This window comes from Ascaphus truei, chromosome 6 (assembly GCF_040206685.1).
Source record: "Ascaphus truei isolate aAscTru1 chromosome 6, aAscTru1.hap1, whole genome shotgun sequence".
In the NCBI taxonomy this organism is placed as follows: Eukaryota; Metazoa; Chordata; class Amphibia; order Anura; family Ascaphidae; genus Ascaphus; species Ascaphus truei.
In genome coordinates, this window is record NC_134488.1 from 107,359,207 (window position 1) to 107,385,672 (window position 26,466).

The 26,466-nt window shown below is 43.0% G+C and overlaps 1 protein-coding gene across 1 annotated transcript in view; it reads left to right on the top strand.

The window, feature by feature from the left end:
• Window positions 1-21,667, top strand: part of TRPM4 (transient receptor potential cation channel subfamily M member 4) — a 54,487-nt gene extending 32,820 nt beyond the window's left edge. The window contains exons 9-25 of the mRNA XM_075605646.1: window positions 54-153; window positions 1,143-1,261; window positions 7,435-7,815; window positions 8,634-8,765; window positions 9,507-9,636; window positions 10,725-10,870; window positions 11,038-11,150; window positions 11,354-11,452; window positions 11,562-11,987; window positions 13,052-13,184; window positions 13,879-14,053; window positions 14,703-14,871; window positions 16,603-16,784; window positions 17,009-17,141; window positions 18,379-18,451; window positions 19,037-19,133; window positions 20,266-21,667. Coding sequence (XP_075461761.1) covers window positions 54-153; window positions 1,143-1,261; window positions 7,435-7,815; window positions 8,634-8,765; window positions 9,507-9,636; window positions 10,725-10,870; window positions 11,038-11,150; window positions 11,354-11,452; window positions 11,562-11,987; window positions 13,052-13,184; window positions 13,879-14,053; window positions 14,703-14,871; window positions 16,603-16,784; window positions 17,009-17,141; window positions 18,379-18,451; window positions 19,037-19,133; window positions 20,266-20,270 — 2,613 coding nt within the window. The 3' untranslated portion in view covers window positions 20,271-21,667. The remainder of the gene's footprint in view (window positions 1-53; window positions 154-1,142; window positions 1,262-7,434; window positions 7,816-8,633; window positions 8,766-9,506; window positions 9,637-10,724; window positions 10,871-11,037; window positions 11,151-11,353; window positions 11,453-11,561; window positions 11,988-13,051; window positions 13,185-13,878; window positions 14,054-14,702; window positions 14,872-16,602; window positions 16,785-17,008; window positions 17,142-18,378; window positions 18,452-19,036; window positions 19,134-20,265) is intronic.
• Window positions 21,668-26,466: the final 4,799 nt, after the last annotated feature.

Here is a 26,466-nt window from a genome sequence, read left to right on the forward strand (position 1 = left end):
CTTAGAAGAAATATCTGCTTTCTAAAGACTAGTTTCCTTTTTTATTTTTCGAGGTTGAGAAAATTGTGATGAATCGGGATCTGGTTACAGTGTATTCAGATGCTGATGGAACAGAGGACTTTGAGACTGTGATCTTAAAATCTCTGGTGAAAGGTAATGATCTCTTATGCATTGGTGCACTTATTCCTATGACCTGTTATTTATATTTATTTATTATTTGTTATTTATATGTTTACTACGTGTATTACTACTGTGAAGCGCTATGTATATTAATGACGCTATACAAATAGATATACAATACAGTACAATACATTGTCAGTCTGCCTCCTGCCTCATGTAGAAGGCTCTATAACCCATAGAAATGTTGTCGAGCCCTGATATCTATCTATTACTCTGTGGACCTTTTTAGCTAAAAAAGAATCAACTCAACACAGATTGAACATATTCTGCATAACCTTTTTGCCATTAAAGCTGCAGTTCAAGCAATATCCTACATGTGAATTTTGTTTTTAATAAATCCGTTCTGTACTGTTTGAATACTTGTAGCATTTAAAAAGAATAAATAAAATGAAAGACCATTTTAATGTAGGAAGCATTTTTGTTTCTATAGAAACCATTTATAAAGTCACGTCCCCTTCCCCTTCTGAGACAGGCTCTGACTATTGAGCCCTGTCCCCTCTCTGGCAGTGCACCAATTGTATCTAGTAACTGCCTGGTCACATGATCTTCCACACAGAACTTTGCATCCTGCGTACTCTTGTGCAGCCCTAACGGTGAATTAAATAACCCCCGATTCGGCGATCGATTACAGGAGAACAAATTGATCGGCAACTTAGCTAATCACTTGTCAGTGTGCAGATTGTATTGATGCACATGTTGAATGGGGAAAAAAATGCATTTTAAAAAAACCGTCAGCTTGAACTGCAGCTTTAAACACTCGTATTTCTGTGTCGCCTATTATATACTTGAAAACAAATTTTATATCTTAACACATCTGCCCTGGTGAAATATTTGAATTAAATATTTATCTGTAAACTTAATGCTTCATAAAATGGTAATAGGAAAATCCTTCAACTGGAACAGATACTGATGTACCTTTTGTACCAAAGGTACCACATTCATCTTCCAATTCTGTTTTATAGCTTGCAAGAAACAATCGAGCGATGCCGTAGAGTACTTGGATGAGCTTAAGCTGGCGGTGGCATGGAACCGCGTGGACATAGCCAAGACGGAGCTATTTCATGGCGAGATCCTCTGGCGGGTGAGGTGACCGCATTACATTTAGAAAGACCGCAAAGGGGGATTAACAAAAAGAGGCGTTTGAGATGACACAATGTAGGACTGACACATAGGCGCTTACTGACTTGAATGGGACATTCCTGTTTGGGATAATTTGTTGCAACTCTTCCCCGTTTGAGCTGCAAACTGTAACAATAGATAATGTTACCTTAGTAATATAAGAATACATTGGGTGTCTAACCATCAGGATTTTGACAGATTTATACCAGGAGCACCAAACGATTTGCCAGCTTGGGTAAAAATGTAGACTTATACATTGTAACTATTTTTTTCTTTTATATTTAAAGCATGTGACAAAGTACTATTGCTACTTTAACCTTTGAAACGTTTGCTACGACTAAGCCGCATTCATTTTGTGTGCAATATAGGGAAAGCACTCAGCTGAGTAACACCTTCTCTCGTTAGCAAAAGAAAGACGGTGCAAAAGAGCGCTAAAAATAACAATACCTGTATTAGGACACACTTAAAAACAAATGAAGTTACAATAGTGGCAGCCAAACAAAAACTGACAGTACAATCAGTGAGAGGACACAAAGAAAAAAGAAATGCCGGCGCCAGACGTGACAATAATATATAAAAAATAAAGTCCAAACCAATAGGTGATAGTCCAACTGAATGTCCTTAGATGGTCAGTGGGTGATCAAACGGATTATGGAAACTCTCCAAGGGATGGTGAAATATGTGAAAATAAAAAGAAAATAAGTTATGGTGCAGTATATCAGTCAATGCAGATATAAAACCATGAAACATATAACATTAACAACACAGTACAAACATGACACACTAGACAAACTAACATTAACACAAGCCAGACTATAAAATAATGAAAAGCTATTTATTAACAACTAATTGCAGGGTTCCATGGTATGCAGACATCAATCCTGGGGTGGGGGGTAAAATCGTTGCCCTACTCACACGGTTTGAAACGTTTGTAAGCGGTGAGGGTGAAGACACAGTCTTCTGCAGTCTGAAGATGGCGACCGGAGTCCTCTTACTGGCGTCCCACGTGACGGGGATGCAGTGTGGAGCCGCACGGGCCGCAGGAGCTGTGCCACCAACCGGACGTGACGTCACGCTCCTTCCTCCTTCTGCTGAAGTGCTGTCCTCCTATAATTCTCGTCCCCCACAAACACAACCTGGATGCTGCTGCTGCTGCTACCGGGAACCACAACTCCAACTCTAAAATAAATTCTTCCCAACGCGTTTCATGCGCATGCGCGCACTTTCTCAAGGGATGTCACTGCCCCTGAGTCTGGGTGGTTTAAATACCCATAGTCCATGTTTCTTATTGGTCAATTAATTAAACAATTGAACATGTTGATACTTAACCACATAATTACCAGAATGGGGGTAGCTAACTACAAAGCCTGGCTAACATACATATATACATAAAAAATCACAAACCTATAAAACATTAAAAACATATAAAAGTTACTAAAAAGGACTAAAAATATAAATAATGAAAGAAGCTTGCAAGAACAAAAAATAAATTTATAAAAAGGCCTTCAATTCAAAATCTATATTTAACCCCTTTGGTGAGTGTTTTCAGTTCATAAATCCAGTATGCTTCACGCATACTGGCATGATTTAATCTACTCCCACCTCGTGGGTTAGCCTGAACCTCCTCAATGGCTTGACACCGTAAACCTATGGGGTTCTTGTTGTGATATAAAAGAAAATGGTGTGAGACACTGTGTGTGACCAGTCCCTTTTTTATATTGTAGACATGCTCATAGATACGTCTCTGAAAAGTCCTCCCAGTTCTGCCAACATATTGCAAGCCACAAGGGCATTGCAGCAAATAAATGACAAATGTTGAATGGCAGTTAATAAATGTTTTAATTGGGTAGCTCTTAGAGGTAACTGTAGATGTAAACTGTCTAGCATTTATGCCAAAGGAACAGGCCACACACTTGGCACAAGTAAAGAAACCCTTTAGACTCCCTAGTTGTTTCTGTTTATGCTGTTTAATGGGACAGCTGGGAGCTAATTTAGATTTTAAATTATTGGCCTTGGTGAATATTATATTGGGTTTTTTAGGAAGAATATCCACCAACACTTCGTCTTTGAGTAAAATAGGCCAATATTTATTCAGAATCTGTTTGATTTTAGGGGCCATCTCATTGTACTGTGTTATAAATGCAATTTGTTTAGTGCTTCTCTCCACCATATTCTTTTCTTTGTTTTTGTATTTAAGTAAAATGTCCCTTGGTAGGTTGTTAACTTGGTCAAAAGCCCTATCAATGAGATCCTCTGGATATTTTCTCATAATGAATTTGTCTTTTAAATCTTTAGCCTGTGTCTTAAAAGTTTCATCATCAGTGCAGTTGCGTTTAAGACGCACCAGCTGACCCTTCGGAATGTTCCGCAGCCATTGTGGGTTGTGTTGGCTGTCTGCGCGCACATAATTGTTGGCCTGTACTGGCTTGAAAAATGTCTTGGTGTGTATTTTATTATCTCTAATATAAATGTGAAGATCCAGGAAATCAATGTGCTCCAAACTAGAATTACAGGTGAATTTTAAATTATGTTGATTGTGATTTAGGTAGGTGCAAAAAACATCGAGTGAAGTTTGGCTGCCTGACCAGACAAAGAACACATCGTCAATGTAGCGCCGCCAGAGAACGAGATTTGCCCCTAGTGGGCAGTTGTTCCAAATGAACTCCTCCTCCCAACTGTCCATGAATAGATTGGCATAAGTAGGAGCAAACCTCGTGCCCATGGCGGTGCCACATTTCTGGATATAATAATCCGAATTAAAAGTGAAATAATTGTGCGTTAAAATAAACATAATGCCATCCACCAAAAAGTTCCTTTTATTAAGTGCAAAATGTTCCGTTGTTTCCAACTTGCGGGACACGGCTTGGCAGCCCAGTTGATGGTCAATCACTTACGTTTGGGACCTTCTCTCGTTTGTAACAATTCTTTCATATTTTACAATATATATTAAGATATTTACGCCTGAAATTAGTCCTCTTTATTGGTGACTAATTGTTTACTCAGAACTAGCGGAGGATGCAGTAACTATCCCAAAGCTGCAATTATCATACACGAATGATTGGCTTTTTAATAGACTGACCAATTATTCCACACCCCACTTACCCAGTGAGTGGCTGCATGATGGTCTGCCTACGACAAACTGTTCTGTGACGTTTCCTGTTTGGCTACATTGTGTCACAAGCATGTATAAATGACTCTCGCAGACTTCCTTCACTACAAATTTATGCTATCGTGTTTCAACTCTGCCCTCTCTCAGGCTAAACAAACCTACTTTTCATCACTAATAAACATGCACAAGTCGAATCCATGCCTACTCCTCTGTCTTTGACTCTCTATTCAGACCACCCTCTGCTGCCTGTTCTTCTTCCTCCATCTCACCTCAGGACTTTGCCGACTATTTCAAGTAAAAGGTGGAATCCATAAGTCAGGCCAACCCCTCTGTATCATCCTCACATTCTACACCTCTTCCTAACTCTCCTCCTGCATTCCTTGACTCTTTCTGCTGTCAGAGGAGGATGTATCGTTGCTGCTCTCCTCTTCTCACTCTACCACCTGTCCTCTTGATCCCATTCCTTCCCATCTACTAAAACCTCTTGCTCCTACTATAATCCCTACACTCACACTCATTTTTAACTTCTCCCTCTACTCTGGTACCTTTCCCTTCTCCTTCAAACATGCAACAGTTATACCATTACTCAAAAACAGCAAACTTGACCATACCGGTCTTTCCAACTATCGACCTGTCTCTCTCCTACCCTTTGCCTCTAAACTCCTTGAACATCTTGTATTTTCTTTCTTGCTCCATTTTCTCAACACCTACTCTCTCCTAGACCCTCTACAATCTGACTTCCGCACTGCTCACTTCACTGAAACAGCCCTCACTAAAATAACAAATGACCTCCATGATACCAAAGACAGAGGTCATTACACTCTGCTCATATTACTTGATTTCTCTGCAGCATTTGATACTGTGGACCACCCTCTTCCCCTTCACATTCTCCATACTCTTGGTATTCATAACAAAGCTTTATCCTGGATCTCCTCTTACCCCTCCCATCATACTTTCACTGTCCCTTTGGCTAACACCTCCGTCGATCTCTCTGGTACATCAGGGCTTTGTCCTAGAACCTCTTCTCTTTTCTCTTTACACACTGTCTAGGTGACCTAATCACATCTCTTGGGTTTAATTATCACCTCTATGCTTATACACAAATGTACTTTTCTGCCCCTGACCTTTCACCTGCTGTACAGACTAAAGGTTATGAATGTCTCTCTGCTATAGCATCCTGGATGGCCCTTCGCCGACTTAAACTTAACATGGCAAAAACAGAGCTCCTCATACTTCCTCCCAAACCTGGCCCTACTACCTCCTTCCATATTACTGTTGGAAGTACTGTCATTCACCCAGTAGCCCAAGCACGCTGCCTAGGGGGTCACGCTAGACTCCTCTCTCACATCCAAAAGGTAGCTGAAACATGTCATTTTTTTGTCCTCCACAGTATTACAAAGATACGCCCTTTCCTCTGTTGCTCGACTGCAAAAACTGACACAGGCCCTCCTTCTCTCACGTCACAACTACTGTAACCTCATTCTGTCCGGCCTACCTGTCTCCCCTACAATCTATCCTAAATGCTGCTGCCAGAATCACTCTACTCTTTCCTAAATCTGTCTCGGCGTCTCCCCTGCTGAAATCCCACTCCTGGCTTCCTATCAAATCTCGCGTCTTGCACTCAATTCTCCTCTGCCCCTCTTTACATCTCAGCCCTAATTTCTTGCTATACACCATCCCGACTCTTGCGTTCTACTCAAGGATGTCTTCTCTCTACCCCATTTGTATCTAAATCCCTCTCCCACCTTAAACCCTTCACACTGACTGCCCCACACCTCTGGAATGCTATTCCTCTCAACATCCGACAAGCACCCTCTCTATCAACCTTTAAGACCCAACTCAAAACACACCTGCTTAAGGAAGCATATGCGTAGCTCTGAGTGATAGTTTTACACCGTATACATAAACCTTGGTCCCTTGCAGACGTACTTACTAGAATGCCTTCCTACTGGCTCTATATGTCCTTCCTACCAACCAATTAGATTGTAAGCTCTTTGGAGCAGGGACTCCATTTCCAAAATGTTACTGTTATGTCTGAAGCACTTCTCCCCTTCATGTGTTTATATTATTTGTTATTTATATGATTGTCACGAGTATTACTGCTGTGAAGTGCTACAGTATGTACATTAATGGCGCTATATAAATAAAGACATACGATTTTGTACTTCAATATAGGTATTCAGCAGCACATCACTCTCAGACTTGGTACGGAAGGGCCAAGTCACAGAGAAGTTGATGACATTAAAATCCTTTACCAAAAACCTCAGCCTGTTCTATTCTTGTTCTTTTACACCGACCTCACCAAATGTGCCGGAACAAATGTACCTAGGAATGCAAATACCGATAAATATAGCGATATGTGGGAGGCTCAAACTAAACTTTAATTAAAGGCCGTTTGTTTTATTTTATGCTGTTTAATTAATTTGTTTCTCTTTTTTTTTTAATGTCTCCCCCCCCAATCTTTCCCCCCCAAACCACTGTTAACTACTCTATATTTCTTTTTTCTTCAATCCCTGTTTTTTCACATTATTTGTGCCTTCTCATTTCTCTCTCCCACTTTTCTTGTTTCTGACCCTTGCTCCATATACTCTGAGGTCACTTCCATGCACTAGAGAAGATTCTAGTCCTATTCGTTTTAAATGGAGCTGATCTTTTCTCCAGCCCAGTCAAGCAGCTTCAAAGCATTTTTAATATCGCCTTTAAATCCCTGTACAGGTTCTCTGTCCTGTTACCTTTTTAGTCATTGGCTTAAACCCTCAACTACCTCCATTTTAATTTATTTTGCCCGTTCTCCCTAAATACAAAATTTGACACTTCCATCTCCGTTTCCATATCCTCATTTGTCTCAATTCTCTATCTCTTGCACTTCGCTTTGGAGGTTATTCATTTGACTGCAATAATGCCCATCGGGCAATATCAAACCCGAAAGTTTCACTGAAGTCAAAGCCAGTTTCTGTGCAATATTGCCCTGATCAGCACTATCTCAGGTTCATTAATAGCCCCCTCTGTATTCTCTGTCCGCTTAGGCCACTGACCTTGAGGATACAATGACAGATGCCCTGGTGAATGACAAGCCCAGTTTTGTGAAGCTATTTGTGGACAATGGCTTGAACATTGTGGATTACTTGACGTATGGGCAGCTGGAGGAGCTGTACAGCTCCGTGCTGGACAACACCATTCTCTGCCAGCTGCTACAGAGAAAGCATGAAGAGCGCAGAGAGTCCAGCAAGGTTCAGCACCAGCACCAAGAATACATACCGGTGGACACAATTGGCAAGGGGAAAGACTTCAAGCTCTACGAGGTCTCCAAGGTTCTACGAGAGCTAATGGGTGACGTCTGCACTCCATTCTACAGCCACATCTTGGGGAACTTCAAGACCTCCAGCGGCAGCAGGAGGAACACAAGTGTAAGCAGTGGTGGGAAGGGGCTGACATAAAATCAATACATATTTGTGGAGGGAACTGCAATAATATAAAAACAAACGTAGTATTTTTTTGCCAACTTTTCAAAGTGTGGTAAAGATGACTGTATCTCGGGTGGCCAAGGGCTACCAGTGCCATGGGCTACCAACATGCCAGGTATTAGGGATATCTCTGCTTCAGCACAGGTGGCTCAATCGGAAGCTCAGTCATTCTGATTGAGCCACCTGTGCTGAAACAGGGATATCCTTAAAACCTGACCTGCTGGTGGCACTTGAGGTCTGGAGTTGCCCACCCCTGGTCAATCTAAAGCTATGTAAGCTTAATGTTTCTATATCCACATACATTTATTTTCTATACCTATTGTCACTGCTCCTATATGTTTGTCATTCGACAGTGCCCATCTAAAGGAATTGCAAAAGTATGAAACAAGGAAGTATTCTGTGTTTAGACTATGAATTGATCACATATATCAATGGGGCCAAACCTCAAGCACCCCTGACCGTTCAGGATTTCCCTGCTTCAGCACAGGTGGCTCAGAGTTAGAGCCTCTGATTGAGCCACCTGTGCTGAAGCTGGGATATTCTCAACCTGAACTGTCAGGGGGGCTTCAGGACTGGAGTTGAGCTCCACTGCCATACACTACAGCACGCATGTATTTGGTGCACGTTCGTGAATGTGTCACAATAAGTGTGAAACACATTACCATCCGAACAAACCACAATTACTTTCCTTTTAACACATCAGAGCTTGTCGCTACTTCGATTCAAAATTACTTCTTTCTATCCTCCTGTCCCAACCCCAGACTAAGTTCCAGCAACTGAACACTATGGAAGAGAAATATGAAAGGATGAAATCAACCACTCCATGGATCGACCTCTTCATATGGGCTATACTGCAGAACCGCAATGAGATGGCTACTTACTTCTGGGAGATGGTGAGCGCCGTACCAGCCTGGAACCTTCACTCTGCAAACATGTCTCTTTTTGGGATACACATTGTCATTTTGATTTTGAAGTATGCCCTCGAAATGTAAGCTGTTGCTCAGGAGGCACTGTACAGTATGTTGCATACCTTACACTTTCTGCCTTTGCCACATAAGTTATGTTGATTAAATACATGACAGATACTTTAAAACCACCAACATATCAGCTTCAAAAGCCACAGTCCCAGCCTGTAGATTTGAGATAAAACACGTGGAAATGTCAGTTAATGGGTTAGTTGGCGAATATTGTTGTTTAGTCAGAAATGAAGGACAGCATGGCAATAACATAAATGGACAAAACATCCTGAAGATGGGGGAAGGATACTAAGAGATCAGTGACTGCATAGAAAATCAAAGTTAATCGACACATGTAGAGAGAGATAAGTAACCAGGAGCAAACGGAGCTCATGAAAGTATAGACATGGTTGTAATCTCAGATGTTATCTTAGTTGAGGAGTGAATGGTGATCCCCTGCCAATCAAGGGGCAATCTGCTAAAACAGCCATGTTCAGGGCAATTGTACATTTAAAGTGTGCTCTAGGAATACGATTTTTGGTATAGTTGACGGGTACTTATTATTTACTGGGTCCCTTACAGAGGCAAACTTATCTCGAATAGCATATAGGTGCATGTAGGTGTTACAAATGGGGTGCATTCCCTGCTACATGTGTATCTTGTCTTGCTTTGCTGCAGGGCTCAGAGGCTGTAAGCTCCGCTCTGGCTGCCTCCAAGATCCTAAAGGAGCTGTCCCGATTGGAGTCTGAGGCTGAAGAATCTGTAGCTATGCGAGATCTGGCTGCGAGGTTTGAGCAGCTTGCTATAGGTTTGTCACTCCTCTCAATCCTAGCCTCCTTACTTTCTCATCTCCTTAATGATTTAATACCTAAAGTCAGAGACACCGATTCAGTATTTCTAATAAATTCTACAATAATAAAAATAGATCTACACTTTTTCTAATTAGTTTTTTTTTTTTTTTCAGTTTCAGAAATGCTGTATTCCCCAATGTATCCCCAATGTATGTCTCATAGTGATTTGACTGCCCACTCATGAAATTCAACCCTTCCCAGTTTGCTGCATGGTCGTCTTTGTCATGCTGATCCCTTTGCTGAAAGCTCCTCGGGCCCGGAATGTTGGTTCTACACTGGAGCTGGGATGCATGTGACTGACCAGTGACTGTGCAGAGCACCAGAACTCACAATTACAGGTTTATTTACTGGAGTCCCCCGGCTGCAAAACTGGGACAAATCCAGTGCCAAAGAATTGCTCCAGATTTACCAAAGGGAAAACTCAAACTGCTTCCAACGGGACTCCTTTTCTTTGAATATGGTGCTGCTTTTTGCACGGGTTGGTCCCAGTTTCACACCGGGAGACTTAAATAAATAGACCCCTCATTCTTTTATTGGTGTGCATCAAACAATTTGTTTTAATTGTTGCTCGGGTGGGACACCAGAACAAAAGCCATTTACTTACAGTGAAAGCCTGTAGCTTTTGGAATAAATAACAGATTTATGTTTCCTAAAGAGCAGGGGTGACCAACTCCAGTGCTCAAGGGCAACCATCGGGTCAGGTTTTGAGGATATCCCTGCTTCAGCACAGATGGCTCAATCAGTGGCTGAGCCACCTGTGCTGAAGCAGGGATATCCTCAACCTGACCTGTTGGTGGCCCTGTCACTTGAGGACTGGAGTTGACCACCCCTGCTATGGAGTGACCCATACAATCATGAGGCCAGCAGTAAGGCATTGACGTAGCTGCTGATCCATAAATGCCATACTAAGGTTAAATGAGTGACCTGTAAAAACCCTGGATCATCAATGATCGTTTAATAGAGCGCCAATAACTCCTCCCTCACCTACAAAACGTGACTCAAGCGTACTAAAGTCAGATTGCTGAAATGCTGTTTGCTCTTCCAGGAGTGTTTAATGAGTGCTACAGGAACAGTGAGAACCGCGCTTTCAAGCTTCTGGTGCGTCGCTCCAATGTCTGGGGAGGGGCCACATGCCTGCAACTTGCTTATGAGGCCGATGCACGTAACTTCTTTGCACAGGATGGGGTTCAGGTACGGGCAACGCTAGACCTAAAACTCTCCCTTTCTGTGTTTTGCAGCCTTGCAACAGCACGGCAATGTAATTACCATCACATTAACCTGCTCCTGTCTTCCTTTCGAGCGGCTTCCTCTGTCCAGGCCACTCTTTTACTTAAAGTACAGTTGTGTGTTTTTCACAGTCCATGTTGACGGAGAACTGGTGGGGACAGATGACACAAAGCACACCCGTGTGGAAGATGGTGCTGACCTTCTTCTGCCCGCCACTGATTTACACAGACCTCATTCAATTCAAGTGAGTGGCACAGTGCATGTGACAGTGGAGTGTCATTGTTATCAGCAAAGCAATCCCATTGTTCTGTATGGCAGTTACATTTGTAAGAATGTTAAGCAACATGCTAAATAAAGCCAGCGATAAAGGAGATGGGGTAATAAAAGGAATCAGACTCTCCTTTGCTTCTGACAGTCGCTCGCTGTCCTTCATTTTTCTCCCTCCAGGTCAATTGACAATGATTATGGAGCAGAAAACCCTCAACGTCAGGAAATGGACAGCCTTGACATCGACATAAAGACCACCGTGGCTGAAATAATGGATGGGTAAGCATGACCTGGCAAAGCATAGGGAAGCGGTTTTATAGGGGAAAAAATATACTCTTTTCAGCAGAATGGCAACAAAATTTTTTTTTGTGTGTGTGTTCCTTCCCAGTGAAAATATGTCGGAGAACACAGAGAAGGAGAAAGAACCAGCTTTGAGGAATTCAGACTCTCGGGATGTACCTGAGGCTGATGTCACTAAGGAGAAGCAACGACCATATTGGTTGCGTCGTTGGAAACAGTTCTGGAGCGCCCCAGTCACAGCCTTCCTGGGCAACGTAGTGATGTATTTCACCTTCCTCTTCCTCTTCTCCTATGTGCTGCTCATGGACTTCAAGCCAGCTCCCCCAGATGGTCCATCAAACTCAGAGTTCATCCTTTATTTTTGGGTTTTCACCATGGTGTGTGAAGAGATTCGGCAAGGCTTCTTTGTGGGATCTATGCCTGTGGCACAGAAGGTCAAGCAGTACCTACAAGACTCGTGGAACCATGTTGACATCACAGCCTTGATGCTTTTCATCATAGGGCTAATCTGCAGGTACTACATATGTCGGAGGGTAGGAGTTTGTTCACACTGGGGTAGAGGTATCAAGACACATGGGCATGTATCAAAACTTAATTCTATTGATTTCAATGGTATTTTTCTTTGGCAAATAACCACATCAGATATATCAAACAAAGAATGTCAGTACTGTTGTCTTGATACATATGGGCTTGTGAGAGGAGGATATTTGAGGCGCTGCTGCCTAACAGCAAAGGGCTTGAAGGGGCAGTCTCTCAAAGGACGACTGTGAACTAAGGCTTGTTTAAATGTAGCTGATCGACACTTTTTTTTTTTTAAATACTTTTAACTTTCTCATGATAAACAAGGGGTTTCACATTTTTTTTTAATCTTTTGGTGTCTTTCAGTCTTTAAAACCACAGATTAGGATTCTTTTTGCTTTGTTTTCAAAGTAATTATGAAGCCATCATTGGTCAAACAGATCAACATAACTATTATATTGGCTTCAATTCAGTGTTCCCGGAGTAAAGCAGCAAATTCATTTTTCATAACATACAAATAAGATGGGCAGTTCCTACAACAGTATTAACATGTTTCTAGTAACCACTTAGATTGTAAGCTCTCCGGGCAGGGATTTCCTTTCCTATTGTCTGACTTTGTTGCACATATTATATTATTATAATTCGCTGTATTGTATTAGTAAAGTACACTGTCGGACATACATACTTGTCTGGGCCATAAACAATCTTTCTGCGCTGGATTTTGTTAGTGCCACTTAATAAATATGATTCATCATGTTAAAATAGCCTTTAGCACAGGTCATGTCTAACACTGATTAACCTGTGAAGACCATTAATGCAGAGCACATATAGTTGGTTGGTTACACTGTCATTTGATGAAGACATACGGTACTGTAGGCACCTATTAAATGTGATGTGAATCCACATCAGGAAATCTCTAACCTCCTTTCAAATGATTGGAGTGTGCCCGACACGGAGGTGTTGCTTCACAGCACCGAGTTGAACAGAAAAGATGCATATATGTGTGTTGCGTTGGGGAGGCGGGAGCAGGTCCAGTTAACAGTGTATGTCTTCCTACAGGATGTTTAAAGGCTCATTCGAGGCCGGCCGGACCATCCTCTGTTTTGACTTCATGGTCTTCACACTCAGATTGATTCACATATTTGCCGTCAACAAACAGCTGGGACCCAAAATCATTATTGTCAGGAAAATGGTGAGCGACCAAGTCCAAATATAGTGCTCAGTTTGAATTTTAAGAGTGTAGTAATCCCCAAAAATCTTGAATGTGACCTCCAAGTAACACTCTTTAAAACAGACTGCCATTATTTACCTTATTTTTATTTTAGCGGTTTGATTTTTTTTTTTATTATTTAAAAGGGCTCAAATCCTTCAGTAAATTGTTCACATGGAAATCTTCTGCTGTTTATTGTTCCACACACACTTGTTCCACCTCCATGTAGCAGCACAGAGCTGTTTTCCATGCAGACTTCAAAGAGCATGATCAAACTGCCTTTTCCGGAGCTTCTCTTTAAAAATCTAGTGATGATGTGAGGGAGCGGTTATCGACCATAATAACTTAAGTCAGGGGTTCTCCACTCCAGTCCTCGAGATCCCCAAACAGGTCAGGTTTCCAGGATATCCCTGCTTCAGCACAGGTGGCTCAGTGGCTGTCTTTGACCTCGGGCCACCTCTGCTGAATCAGGGACATCCTTAAACCTGACCTGATTTGGGGGGGGGGGTGGACTTGAGTTGAGAACCCCTGATTTTTAAGGAATATATAAATAGCATTAGAATTAGTGTTCCAACCAGACCACGGTTTCCAACATATTCCGTACCAAACATCTCTCATTGATCACAATTACAAGACAAGTCACTGGGCTTCACTGATGACCATTCTCCGTTGGCAGATGAAGGATGTCTTTTTCTTCCTCTTTTTCCTGGGCGTCTGGCTCATTGCGTATGGGGTGGCTACTGAGGGTCTACTTCATCCCAATGACATGCGCCTCTCCTGGATACTGCGCCGCGTTTTCTACAGGCCCTACCTACAGATCTTTGGTCAGATCCCACTGGATGAGATTGATGGTAAGTGGGGGGGAAAATCCAATCTCGATGCCAATATTGTATTCTCTGTGCTATGCGTGGGTCACTTTCATAATATTCCCATCAAGGAGGCAACCATCGTTCTAGCTCTTAATGTATCATGAGATTTGTTTTCGTGGGATTATTTTGAGGCGGGATGAGTCATGTCCTACTGGATAAAATGCTGGTCTTGAACACACTCTGCGTAATCTTGGGGAATCCTGTTCTCTCCCTGTGGTGGTCTCTCCCTTTTTGGCGTACGACAGAAGTGTGCTTCCGGTCCTCCGCACTGAAAGGTCAACTCTCAAATAGAGTCCTCAAGACCCCCCCTCCCCCAACAGGTCAGGTTGGCTGAACCACCTGCGCTGAAGCAGGGATGTCCTATCAGTGGCTCACTGTGCATACTGTTAAAAAAAAAAAGATTGGTTAATACATTTATATCCGAATTCCTATGTACTGTATAATACGTCAATTTAGAAGACCTAGATTTTGACCTACCTCCTGCCACAATTGGGTTATGGTTGTGATCCCACATAATACAGGCCTTCACTTGATGATAATGTTTTGAGGTGTAAGGTGAAGTTTCATAAATGTCCATTTGTATTTTGAACCTAATAAATGATGACCATGTTCCTATTCCTTTCATCTCTAGCTACAAAGATTTCTACTTTCAATTGCACGGACGACCCTATTGCCATTATGTTGGAGGAAGCAGAGCCCTGCACTAACACCTATGCCAACTGGCTTGTCATTCTCCTGCTTGTAGTGTTCCTGCTGGTTGCCAATATCCTCCTTCTGAACCTGCTGATCGCTATGTTCAGGTGCCTGCTGGTGGGAAGGGAGAGGGGTTGGGCACACTATAGCTTGAATGTTGCAAATGTAAAAGTGACTGGGTGCTCCGGGTGCTGTGTCCATGCAGGAAAGAGAATCTCCAGGCACTCCAAAGTAGTGTAGCGAATACTAAGGTCAGGAAACCAATGTAATGGCCCACACATGCCTTCATCAGGCCTGGCTGGGCCAAAAGCACTGGTTTCCTGATATTATGTAACTAATACATCTCAGAAATTCAACACGTTACTGTAGAGTGCCTGGAGATTCTCTTTTCTGCCGGGGAGAGAATGGGGATAAGGGGCATAGAGGGAAAGTAGAAGGACAAACATGCCACTTAGCTCACTCCTATTTATTGCTTACTGTGACATCTTGTTGACTTGTATACCACATCTGGCCTTAATGTCCTGCGTGAGATCACACTCTTCAAAAATAGGCCAATTCTTATTTAAATGCCGATGGGCAGCAAACTCTTAACGGTCAGTTTATTCATTGAGTGTTATGAGCATTATCAATCAGTGATGGCCATTCAGGTAAATGAGCGTTGCCCACGTATAGTGGCTATTCCATTTCAGTGCCTAGACTCAATACAGCAAAACAAAGCGTTTGCAATCAGAGCCCTACTGAACCAGCATTTCAGCGATTTTTATCTGGGAAGCTAAATCTCCCTAAGTGGTTATCACTAGCACTGATTGGGTTGACTGATTTATTCCTGAACATTTAAATCAAGGTTGCAACCCGTCACTGACACTCCTATGTCTCATCATTTAATATATATTTTTCTCAGTGGTAAATGTTTTACATTTATTTCATGTTGAGTTTTATAACCTGACCTTTGTGCTACCAACAGACCTTCTTTCCTGAGTGTAATCCCCTTTTTCTGCTCTTTTCTTACACTCCCATACAGCTTGCATAGGATGAATTATGGCCACTGATGACCCCTTTGCCCATTTTTATTTTTTGCTATATTATTGTACGCCACTACTTAACGCAGCAATTCCCCCTACTCATTTTTTTTGACCGGGTGGGACTCTGCGGGGTCCTCCAGGGCTGAGCAATGCTATTGTTCGGAGAACCCCTCTGCTTCCCAAAATACTGACCTGTGGAGTTACTCACTTAAATCTGCCATTAAATCTTGCGGTTCTTGCCGGTCAATAGGAAGCTGCAATGTCGTTGATTGCGGTTTCCTATGACGCAGCCATTTTAAATCCCCTTTAAAACCCAGGAAGTAACTCTCTGGTAACTTCACCAGTCACGTTCTTGGGAACAAAGGGATCCCCAGAGCTGAAAATAGTGCGGTTTAACTCCAGTAAAAGGAACGGGAGGTTCATGTCGCTGCTCGAATCCCCAAGTTTATTATGTTTTTCTAAACCTCGATAGTGGTTTTTTTTTTTGTTGCCAATATGTTACTTTTATCTTGCTATGTTTGCCTGAAAATAAATTGTATTGCTCTGATATTCATCCATGTAGAGCAGGGGTTGGGCAACTCCAGTCCTCAAGGGCCACTATGGGGTCAGGTTTTCAGGATATCCCTGCTTCAGCACAGGTGGTTCCGCTACTGTTTGAGACACCTGTGTGAAAGTAGGGATATGCTGAAGACCTGCTGGTGGCTCTTTAGGACTGGAGTTGCCCACTCCTGATGTAGTCTACATAAATCCAGGAGATTTTGTTGTGTGTCTCGCTCATTGACACCCCCCCCCCCCCCTTGTCTTTCGTCTGATCAGTTACACCTTCTCCAAGGTCCAAGGCAACAGTGATATATATTGGAAATTTCAGCGCTACAACCTGATTGTGGAGTACCACAATCGTCCAGCCCTGGCGCCTCCGTTCATCATAGTCAGCCACATCCACACGTTTATCAAACGTAAGATCCGCAAGGTGGAGTCGCAGAAGATCCGACATTTCAGTGAGTATCCGTGCGGAGACGCCAGTTTTGCGAACAGTGCGGCAAAGCATTTCAGCTGTTGTTGCTTGCACAATGCCGAGTATTTGGGGGCAGACTTGCTCACAGCACAGTGTCTACAAGGCAATATACTGTAAGAGCAGCACGTGTCCTTGTTCTGGCTCATTATTTCATAAATGGAGCACCCAAGAAGGGACTGGTCATTCGACCTTGTATTGTGTCCGTAGTGTTGGCGCTAAAGGAGCCCCTGGACGGCAGAATGCTAACCTGGGAGGCTGTGCAGAAGGAGAACTACATGGTAAACATTGCCAAGCAGCAAAGGGACAGTGACACAGAGCGCCTCCGCCGCACCTCACAAAAGTAAGGACTTGGGAATTCTACTGTAGTTGTAATCAGACATTTTGTTAAATGGCCGACACTATTTTCTACTATGATAGTGTTTTCACAACCTGTTTTGGTGCTAACATACATGTAACTCTCCCTGCCTGGCTCCTGGGGAGATTACATCGAAGGACTCTTTATATTGGCTAACTTAGACGGTATTACTTTGTCAGGGTGCGGGATTGGTGCGGCTGGGCCATAGCAATGAAGGGCACCAGGAACGTTATTCATTCAGCAGTATCTTTATTACATTGCCTTACACAGGGATCTTGGTATTGACATTAACATTCTCTCAGTCACTATCTGAATCTTGTCTTCCCTGGCTGTCCCTATCTCGGCCTGCTAGGATGGCGCTGAAGCTTGATCCCCTTAGTTACCTACCGAACCCCTCAACTGGGTGGCCTGGGTAGTGCTTAATCCCTTTATGGCCCCTGTTGGGCCTTGTGCTGCTTTCTGTTTCACTGATCAGTGTCCCTCTCGTGGGCACTGCATGCCACCTTGTGGGGCCAGCTGTGGACCCTCCGATGGGGCTTGTCCAACTATCCCTTGGGGCTGTGCACTGTGGAGCCCCCTCAGGGTGTAAGGCTGCTGCTATATGAACTCTGAGAGTAGCAATAAACCATTCTTAGGGCCTCTATGTAAACGGAACACTTTCCCTAACTATCAAACAATAAAAGGGGGATCCTATCCTATCTTGTTACATACACATTTACGTACTATATACACTGGGATCCCGCCTCCGTGTCTCCTCCAGGGATCTGATCTCCAGAAGCTCCTTCCTCTGTATTTATACCCATGTCTGATGTCACAGTCTCCAGACAGAAAGGGGCGGGACTTAGCGTATGCTTTAGTTACCCCAGCACTATGTGACCAGGGAAAATAGTGTTACATAGTTTTGCACATGTTACATGGGGTTGTTTTACACTAAGAAATCCTTATCAAAATTGTTATAGTCTGATAGTGACTCTGTGCAATTGTTTCTTCCACTAACCATAATTATTCATGTATATTTATTACACATTTTTGATTCTGACTGTAGGATCTTGGAGATGTTTTAGCAAACGCTTTAAAAAACCATTTAATACCTTACCAGCTAATGTTCCCATTCTAACTCCATTGGTCTTATGGTTAAATTGCTTACGTCTGAACTATGAGCGCCTGCCTCTCGCCAGTGGTTACCAGGTCAGATAACGGTCACTTCTTCTGGCCTCTGTAGGGTTGACATAGCTTTGAAGAACTTGAACGAGATCAAGGAACATGACCGCAGGCTAAAGTCACTGGAACACCAGGTACAAGGGCCAGTTTATTTGTGTTGTGGGATAAGAGGAACGATCTGAACCCTGGGTCACTCGACAAATGTACGAGAATGGAGGACTGATCACCCAATGCTAATAAATAGCAGTGTTTGTGTGGCCTCTATCTAAATCAGGGGTGGCCAACTTCAGTCCTCAAGGTCTTACCAACAGGTTAGGTTTTCAGGATATCCTTGCTTCAGCACAAGTGGCTCAGTCGAAGCTCCTTGGCCCCCTTGGTGTAGTTCCCCATGTCTCTGTACTCTCCAGAGGAAACAATACACCCGTCAAATGTTGCATGTCACACAGGCCAATAGCAAGCCACAACGTTATTTTTTGCTGCTTCCTATAGGAAGGCCATTTAAATCCCCTCGGTGAACAAGGGTAAGTATATCGGAAAGCAGGGGCTAAAAATAGCTTGGTTAATAAACTCCTGTGTAGTGACCACCAGATCAAAAGCTGCAATACAAATAGAGGTGGGATTGTTGCTTTTCCACACTTGCCACACCTAAAGGCCTTTGCCACACACACCGCACGTTGGTGCCTGCATCTAGAATCACGGTAACTCATTTGTGCTTCTAGCTGGATTACTGCAGTAATGCCCTCTCGTGGATAGTAGAGGCCCTTCAACAGAGCGAGATGGTGAAAACTACAAATCCGCCTCCAGCTTTTAAGCAGGGTAAGTGGTGAAGCTTGGGACAAAGTATTTATACCGCATCATTTCATTTTTATATAACCATTGTTATCAGAAAGCCGTTTAGCATGAAGCTGCACGCTGAATTTCTGCTGGGGAATAACGGAATCAAACTCATTATTTTTCCTGTGGCATATTCATACTTCAAGGTCAATTAAAGTTATCGTACAGGAGGCAGCATCCGGTCAAACATCAACACCATTTTTGTCATGTCAACAAAGTTTTAATGGACCAGCATCGGGGTACTGTGCAGATGGTATCAGGGCTGGCTAGGATTTTTGCGTTGCTCGGTGCAGTAGGGTTTTGGCGGGGCCTCTTATCTCCTCCTCCAACGATGCAGCGTCATGGCGCCACGTGCCATCTTGTTGTCCTGTCGCCATGACAACACGACGCTGCAGGAGGACATGCCGCATCAGAGAAGGTAACACTTACAGAGGAACCGCACTCTCTCCCAGCAATCCGTTTCATTGTTGTGGGGAAGAGCGTAGGGTTTCTGTAACTATAAGGCTCGGTGCAGTGGCACCGACGGCTCTGCCATCAAGCCGGCCCTTCCTACACATGAGATACCAAAGCTTACACTGTCTCCTCCTTGTTTTGTGAGGTGTTGGAAGCTCGTATGCAGACTACATTTCTAAAGAACTCGCATGTAGATGCTTTCAAAAGTAAAACTGCCTACAAAAGAATCCAGAGCTAATGGAAGTTATGCCGAATCAAGATTTCTCAAAAATGGGTAAATTCTGCCTAATGTTCCTATTATTAAAACGTTCTCCTCACTCAGTCCTGTCGCCACTAGAGATGTGTGAACAACTTCAAATTTGCTTTGCAAAAATAATTTGCTTTTTCATGACATTTTTGTGACCGTATGGTAGTATATAAAGAGCCACATGCCCATGCACATTGACTTTTGATGCTGGCTGCATTTTTCGCAAAGCTTTTTCACTTGCACCAAGTTTTACACGGGGGAAAATAATGCACATTTTGTGCGTGAACTTCATCCTCAGGCAGCACCCACCTACAGCACTGTACCTCTGCCCTCCACAAGGAAACAAGGAAGAGCGACATTAGAAGGATGTCTGAAACCCACACTGAGTCCTAACTGTTTTCCTCTTGTTCACAGATTAAGACATTCACCTGAGGCAGAGTCTCGTCTTCCAACTGCGACGCGCCATGTAACGATACGCGTTCCCCTCCTGCCTTACAGCTATGGACAACATCACTACTCTTCAAATCCACAGGGTGCCTTTCTTCCTGGAACCTGACATTCCAGTCGGTTCCTTCCTTGATCATGAATAAGCAAACTTGTGCTCGTGTTCATTTTTATTTATCTGATTTTAGTTTTTCCGTTTTTTTTTTTTTTTTTTTTTGGTTTGCAGCCACGTTGGCCTCATTAACCCCAGGGTCCGCGGCAAAGCATCTCTCATTCTTCATGGGAGACGTTGAATGATTCTCCTTCGTGGAAAATACGTTGATCCTGCAACCGAGATGTGTGTGACAGATTAAATGAGGCCTCTGTGTCTGACCACAGACATGGACCATACAGCTTTGTGCTGTGACCTTGGGGCTAGAAGATGTCATTCTTGATTGGAATAAGTGTGTATCTACATTCATTTGCACCGAGTGCTGAGCTATGAACTAAATGGCTGGGACGCTCAACATTAGTGACTGTAATATGATTGTTTTCCGTGGTAGAGAGTACCACTACTTTTTTATTTATCCTTCTTTAGTTTTGTTTTTGTTTTTTTAATAGTGAAAAAGTGGGGTCAGTTTTTAAAACAAATTTCTCTCCTATTCTCTTTTTTTGTAATGTAACTTTTTAATTGGGTCCAAGAGATTTGTTTACCTGTTTAACAGGGCTGTGCTCTCCTGCATTAAAGGATAACCCCACTATTTTAACCAATGCTCATAAGGCAAAACGACCAATTCCCTTATTGCTACAAATAGTTGCTGCCATGTTTTTTGTTCTCATTTTAATTTCTTTCTGGCTTTCTCTGCTCTTTCTTGTCACTTTTTCTCTTACTGCTGCTCTGCTCTGACTCTTGTTGAAGGACTTGGAGGCAGTCCGCGTGGCACTTAAAACAAAAAAATATATATATTTTTTTTTGTTTTAATTTATGCAGCCTTTGACCTTTTTTATTGAAAACTAATTACCTAAGCTGCTGATCGATTAGTTTTCCTGTGATCGATCAGCAAAAATCCTGCTTCCCAGGGTTCACTAAATGGCTGCCTTGAGAGGCACAATGAGAGGACCGACATGTGTGTCCGGTATTATCTCTCTGAACGCTGGGTGGATGCGGGGGAGGCCGGCGGCCGGTCAGAGCAGTTGCCGCCATTCTCGGCTCTCTCCCACTGCATGCTTTTCTCTCCCTGTCTGTCCCACGCCAAGGTGTCTGACCCGTACCGTGTCCTCTGATGTCAGCGCCGGAAGTCAGCTCGGGTTCCGGTGCGCGCCGGCGTGCGCCGGCGTGAGAGGGAGGCCTGGTGCGGGGCAGCTTCAGACACCTCGGCGTGGGACAGACAGGGAGAGAGAAGCCTGCAGCGGGGGAGAGCCAAGCATGGCAGCAACTGCTCTGACCCGCCGCAGTCCCCCCACATCTACTATCCCCCCACTCTGCAGCAACCACCCCCCCCTGCAGCCACTGTCCTCCCCTCCTCTCTGCAGCCACTGCCCCCCCCCCGACACCATCACCAAGGTAAGCTTGCATTTTATTGGGGAGGTGGGGGTATATTTTATATGTATTCTGGGGGTCGATGGGGTATATGTATATAAAATACGTCCATGCCCCCGAATACATATGTATTCGGGGGGCATGGGGATATATTTTATATGTATTCGAGGGCGTGGAGGTATTTTATATACATATACCCCACGCCCTCCGAATACATATGTATTGGGGAGGTGGGGGTGTATGTTATATGTATTTGGGAGGGTATGGGGGTATTTTTATATGTATTCAGGGGGCGTGGAGGTTGCATCTTTTACCATTGTGTCGAGTATTTTTGGACAAGCCACCTGGCACCCATAGCCACACACCCCGAACTTTACAGCGTAGCTCGGTGATATACTGTAGAGAGATAAAGGAAAGATAATAGATGCACTGCTGTGCGTTATAGGATGATGCAATAAGCTGCAGATTTTCTATAGTAAGAAAGCAATAGGTAGGATTGTTTTTTGTTTTTTCCGTTTTTCAAATAAAAAATTTATATTGTAATATTAAAAATGTTATTTTTAAACTCCCCCTGAAATCCTGATCCGTCCCCCTGGGGAGGCGAGTCCCATCTGTTGAGAATCACAGGAATAGAGAGTCATCTGCAGTAACTTATTGTGCATGCAATATGCTGTACAATAAAAACACTATGATAAAGCAGTTCTGCGTTGCTGCCTGGTTCACTGTAAGGGGAACAGACATCCTCACTATTACATCAGGCTGGCTCTGTGTACATTGGTTTGTCACCATTAACAGTTAAAGAAGTGATGCAGCGGCTACATATTGCCTGTTCTGTATGTGCCTATTCATGTTTAATGCAGTCCATCCAGGAGGGCAAAGCAAACTAGAGGCAATGACATATTTGGATGAGCGAGCGAAGATATCAGCTAGACTTTGTGGCCACTTTGGGTGTGTGTGTTCGTTTGTGTTCTCGCTCCACAGGACAAACGCTGTGACCGATTCTGCTGCAATTTGACCTTTCTGCCATCCTAACTTAGACCTGCCAGCCGTTCCAACCACATCTGTACAGCCACCATCTGGGAATTCATTTTTTTTTTTTACATGAAACGTCTTTGCCGGCACCTACTGTAGTAAAATGTCATGGCACAAATCTCCTTCATGGAGACGGAAGTGTGTAATGAAAGTGAGGTCATTGGACTGTGTTGGCTGCGCATGCGTGGCAATCACTGCACGTGCAGAAGCCGGGAGACACACACACACGCTGAGTAAGTGAGATACAGTTCCAGCAGTAATCAGAAAGTTTCCCATGAAGAGAGACCCCGTGAAAGTTGTACAATTGAACAATTTCCACCGCTGTCAGGTGGAGAAAGGAAAAAAAGTAGCTGCAGTATCCAGCTACACAATATGGAAATAAACATAGAACACCCAATACACGAGTGTATAATCCATTCCTGAGCCATGCTCAGAAGCCTCAGCTCCTTCCCACAACACACAGATTATACAACAATATACAGGCAGTCCCCGGTTATCCGACACAATGTGTTACTCAAAATGGCGTTGTAAAGCGAAACGTTGTAAAGCGGAACACATTTTCCCATAGGAACACTGTTTAAATGAAAGGTTCCGTTCCTGAAGGCATTTTTGACACTAAAATACACCAAATATTTTATGCAGGCAATAAGATATGCAGCACACACATAAATTATATAGTGTATATACTGTATTATATATATATAATACAACATAATACATAATATATTATATAGTATAATATAATATAAAATTATATATATATATACGCTCTTACGATGCTTTGCAACGTTGTTTATGTGAATGTGTGTATATATATATATATATATATATATATATATATATATATATATATATATATATATATACACACATACACAATGTTGCAAAGCGTTGTAAGAGCGTTGGATAAGCCGTTTTGGCGTTGTAAAAATGAACATAGGTATGCATTGCACAGCGTTGGATAAGCCATTCGTTGTAAAGCGAAGCGTTGTAAACTATCACTGACAAAAGACAAAGAAGTTTCATTTAAAATGCACATGCTCGGCACACACTTTTTTTTTTTAAGTGATAAAAAAATGAACACTTCTATCTCATCGACAGGATTCTTGATACAAAACATTAATTGTGCTGTTTTGTAACAGGTAAAAAAAATCTCGGGCAATTTTCTGAAATCGTATCAGAGATATTAACTATTTAATGTACAACAACAACCTATAGGCTTACTGAGACATACAGTAGTGGTGGCAGTGATAAGAAATGGCGGATGAGAAATTGCATTTAACCTATTGTGTTTCAGTATTACGATTGTCTCCAAATTCCGAATGCTGAAAATGTTGATGATATAATTGCGTTTCTTGCTAAAGACTTTGGTTTAGAACCAGGTTTGTGATGTTTCGGTTCAATAAGAACATTGACCATGCACATAATCAAAGCAAGTGTGACTCGCTCAATCCGCAACGCGGTATAAAATATAGCGTTTTCATAGTTAATAGGTTACACATGTAGGTTCACCATGCTCCTTCTTCACCAAATTTCCACGGCCGTTCCTGACTTTTGCCAGATTAAAAATAAATAAATAAATAGTGACCCGTGTGAGCCACGGTGACGCGAATGTCTTCAAATTTGCTTCATGAAAATTTTTAGCAAAACAAAGTTATTTTTAAAATGTTTAATATATAAAATATTCAACAAAAATAATTTTATCACAGGAAAAAAATTTTTTGGTTCTTTAAAGTTAGGAAGCGATCATTCGTCAAACAGATACGTTTGGAAGACGATAATTACATAATATCCACAGAATGCCGCAGTGAACCCAAAAAACAAAACAATTAGATGAATAAGTACAATTTTTACTTGAAAGGTGATTGAATCCATGTGGGACTGGCCCTTTCAATCTTACTTTATACAGTAGTGTTACGAACGATGGATACGTCTGTAGAGGGAGAAAGGGGGTAGCCCGGTATTAAAGGGGTTGCACCCCATATGGCCATCCCCTGACCTCACCAGAGAGACAAGAGGTTAACTGGACTGCGGTTCAAGGTACAACAAGGTGCAAACCTCATCCCTGGACCGCAGTCCAGTTAACCTCTTGTCTCTCTGGTGAGGTCAGGGGATGGCCATATGGGGTGCAACCCCTTTAATACCGGGCCACCCCCTTTCTCCCTCTACAACGTCATTCCCAATCTTACTCCATGTAACCATGAGTTTTCAATTGGTTGCCTAAAACAGGAACGGATGTTATGTTCCATGAGTTAGAGGCAACCCATGCCGGGTTTCTCTGCTTTCCAAAGCTCCCATTCCCTGCGGGCCAATAGGAAGCTGTGACGTTATCCAGTGCGGTTTCCTATTGGCCCATGCGACCGGGACTTTAAACTGTAGGACGTACCGGCACCCACTTCAGAGATAAGTATATCTGGAAGCCAGGGCTTCCCGGAGCTGAAATGAATGGGGTTCAACTCCAGAGACCCTCTGCTTCAATCCCGTATTAAAAATAATGAAACGAAAAAAAAACAAAAACAGAATGGATTGCTTCTTTAACATGGGATTGCTAATTATATGCGAAAGCAGCGTCTGGATTACATCTCGTAGCACAAGCTTACGTCATGTTACTGCAGCATAAGGTGATGTTATGCTAGCCTTGGCGTAGCTCCTATACAGATCCCAATATAGGGCTTTAGCTCAGCCAGCAAGAGCGCAGAAGAAGAAGAATGCTACGTCAATCAGTCATGCCTGCGTGTGGCGTTATACCCAGGAACCACACTGCAAAACGAGAGAGAGAGAGAAATATACACATCTCGGGTGTGTTCACAGCACCTCTCTCCCTCAAACCCCACTTTTTTAGGTTAGATTCCAATTTTCCAAATTTCAAAATTTGATCGAAAATCCGACTTTGCCAATTTCGATGGGAACCTTCTAGATGACAAAAATTCTAACAAACTTTTCCAAACATAAGACGTTTGCTCTAAGCATTGGCTGGGGAGGGGGGTTTAATCCAGGGATGCTCAACTCTAGTCCTAGAGTCCCCAACAGGTCAGGCTTTCAGGATAACCCAGCTTCAACACAGGTGGCGCAATCAGTCCCTGCTTCAGCACAGGTGGCCCAATCAGATTAAAGCCTTGGATATCCAGAAAACCTGGCCTGTTAGGGGGGCTTGAGGGCAGGAGTTCAGCACACCTGTTTTAATCTACGAGTCACGGACCTTCTTCAAACACCTTTACAGCCGGAGGAGCTTGCGGTTGATTCCAATGTGTTGCTGGCAGTGAAGGGGTTAATATAATTTGCCGGCTATTTCCATATAACATTGCATGACTTGTAGTTGATGTGCTGGGGCTCAGATCACTGAAACATAACCCCAAACTCACCTTGTGTGCCACAGACAGAGCTGTGTGTACTTGGCCATCTCAATTTGAATTTGGGCTGGCGAAAGGCATACAGTATTTGCATTAGGATATCAGTTAGCACGGCTCATGTTCTCCTGCTATATCTCCTGCAGCACACATGCAAAGCAGAGGAGCTACTTACTCCCCAGGATTTAAAGCCCCAAAACACAATTGCATGGTTAAATGTGAAGTACCTATTTTTCCCTTTCCTAATATCACCAACCTCGCTGGCAAATCCTC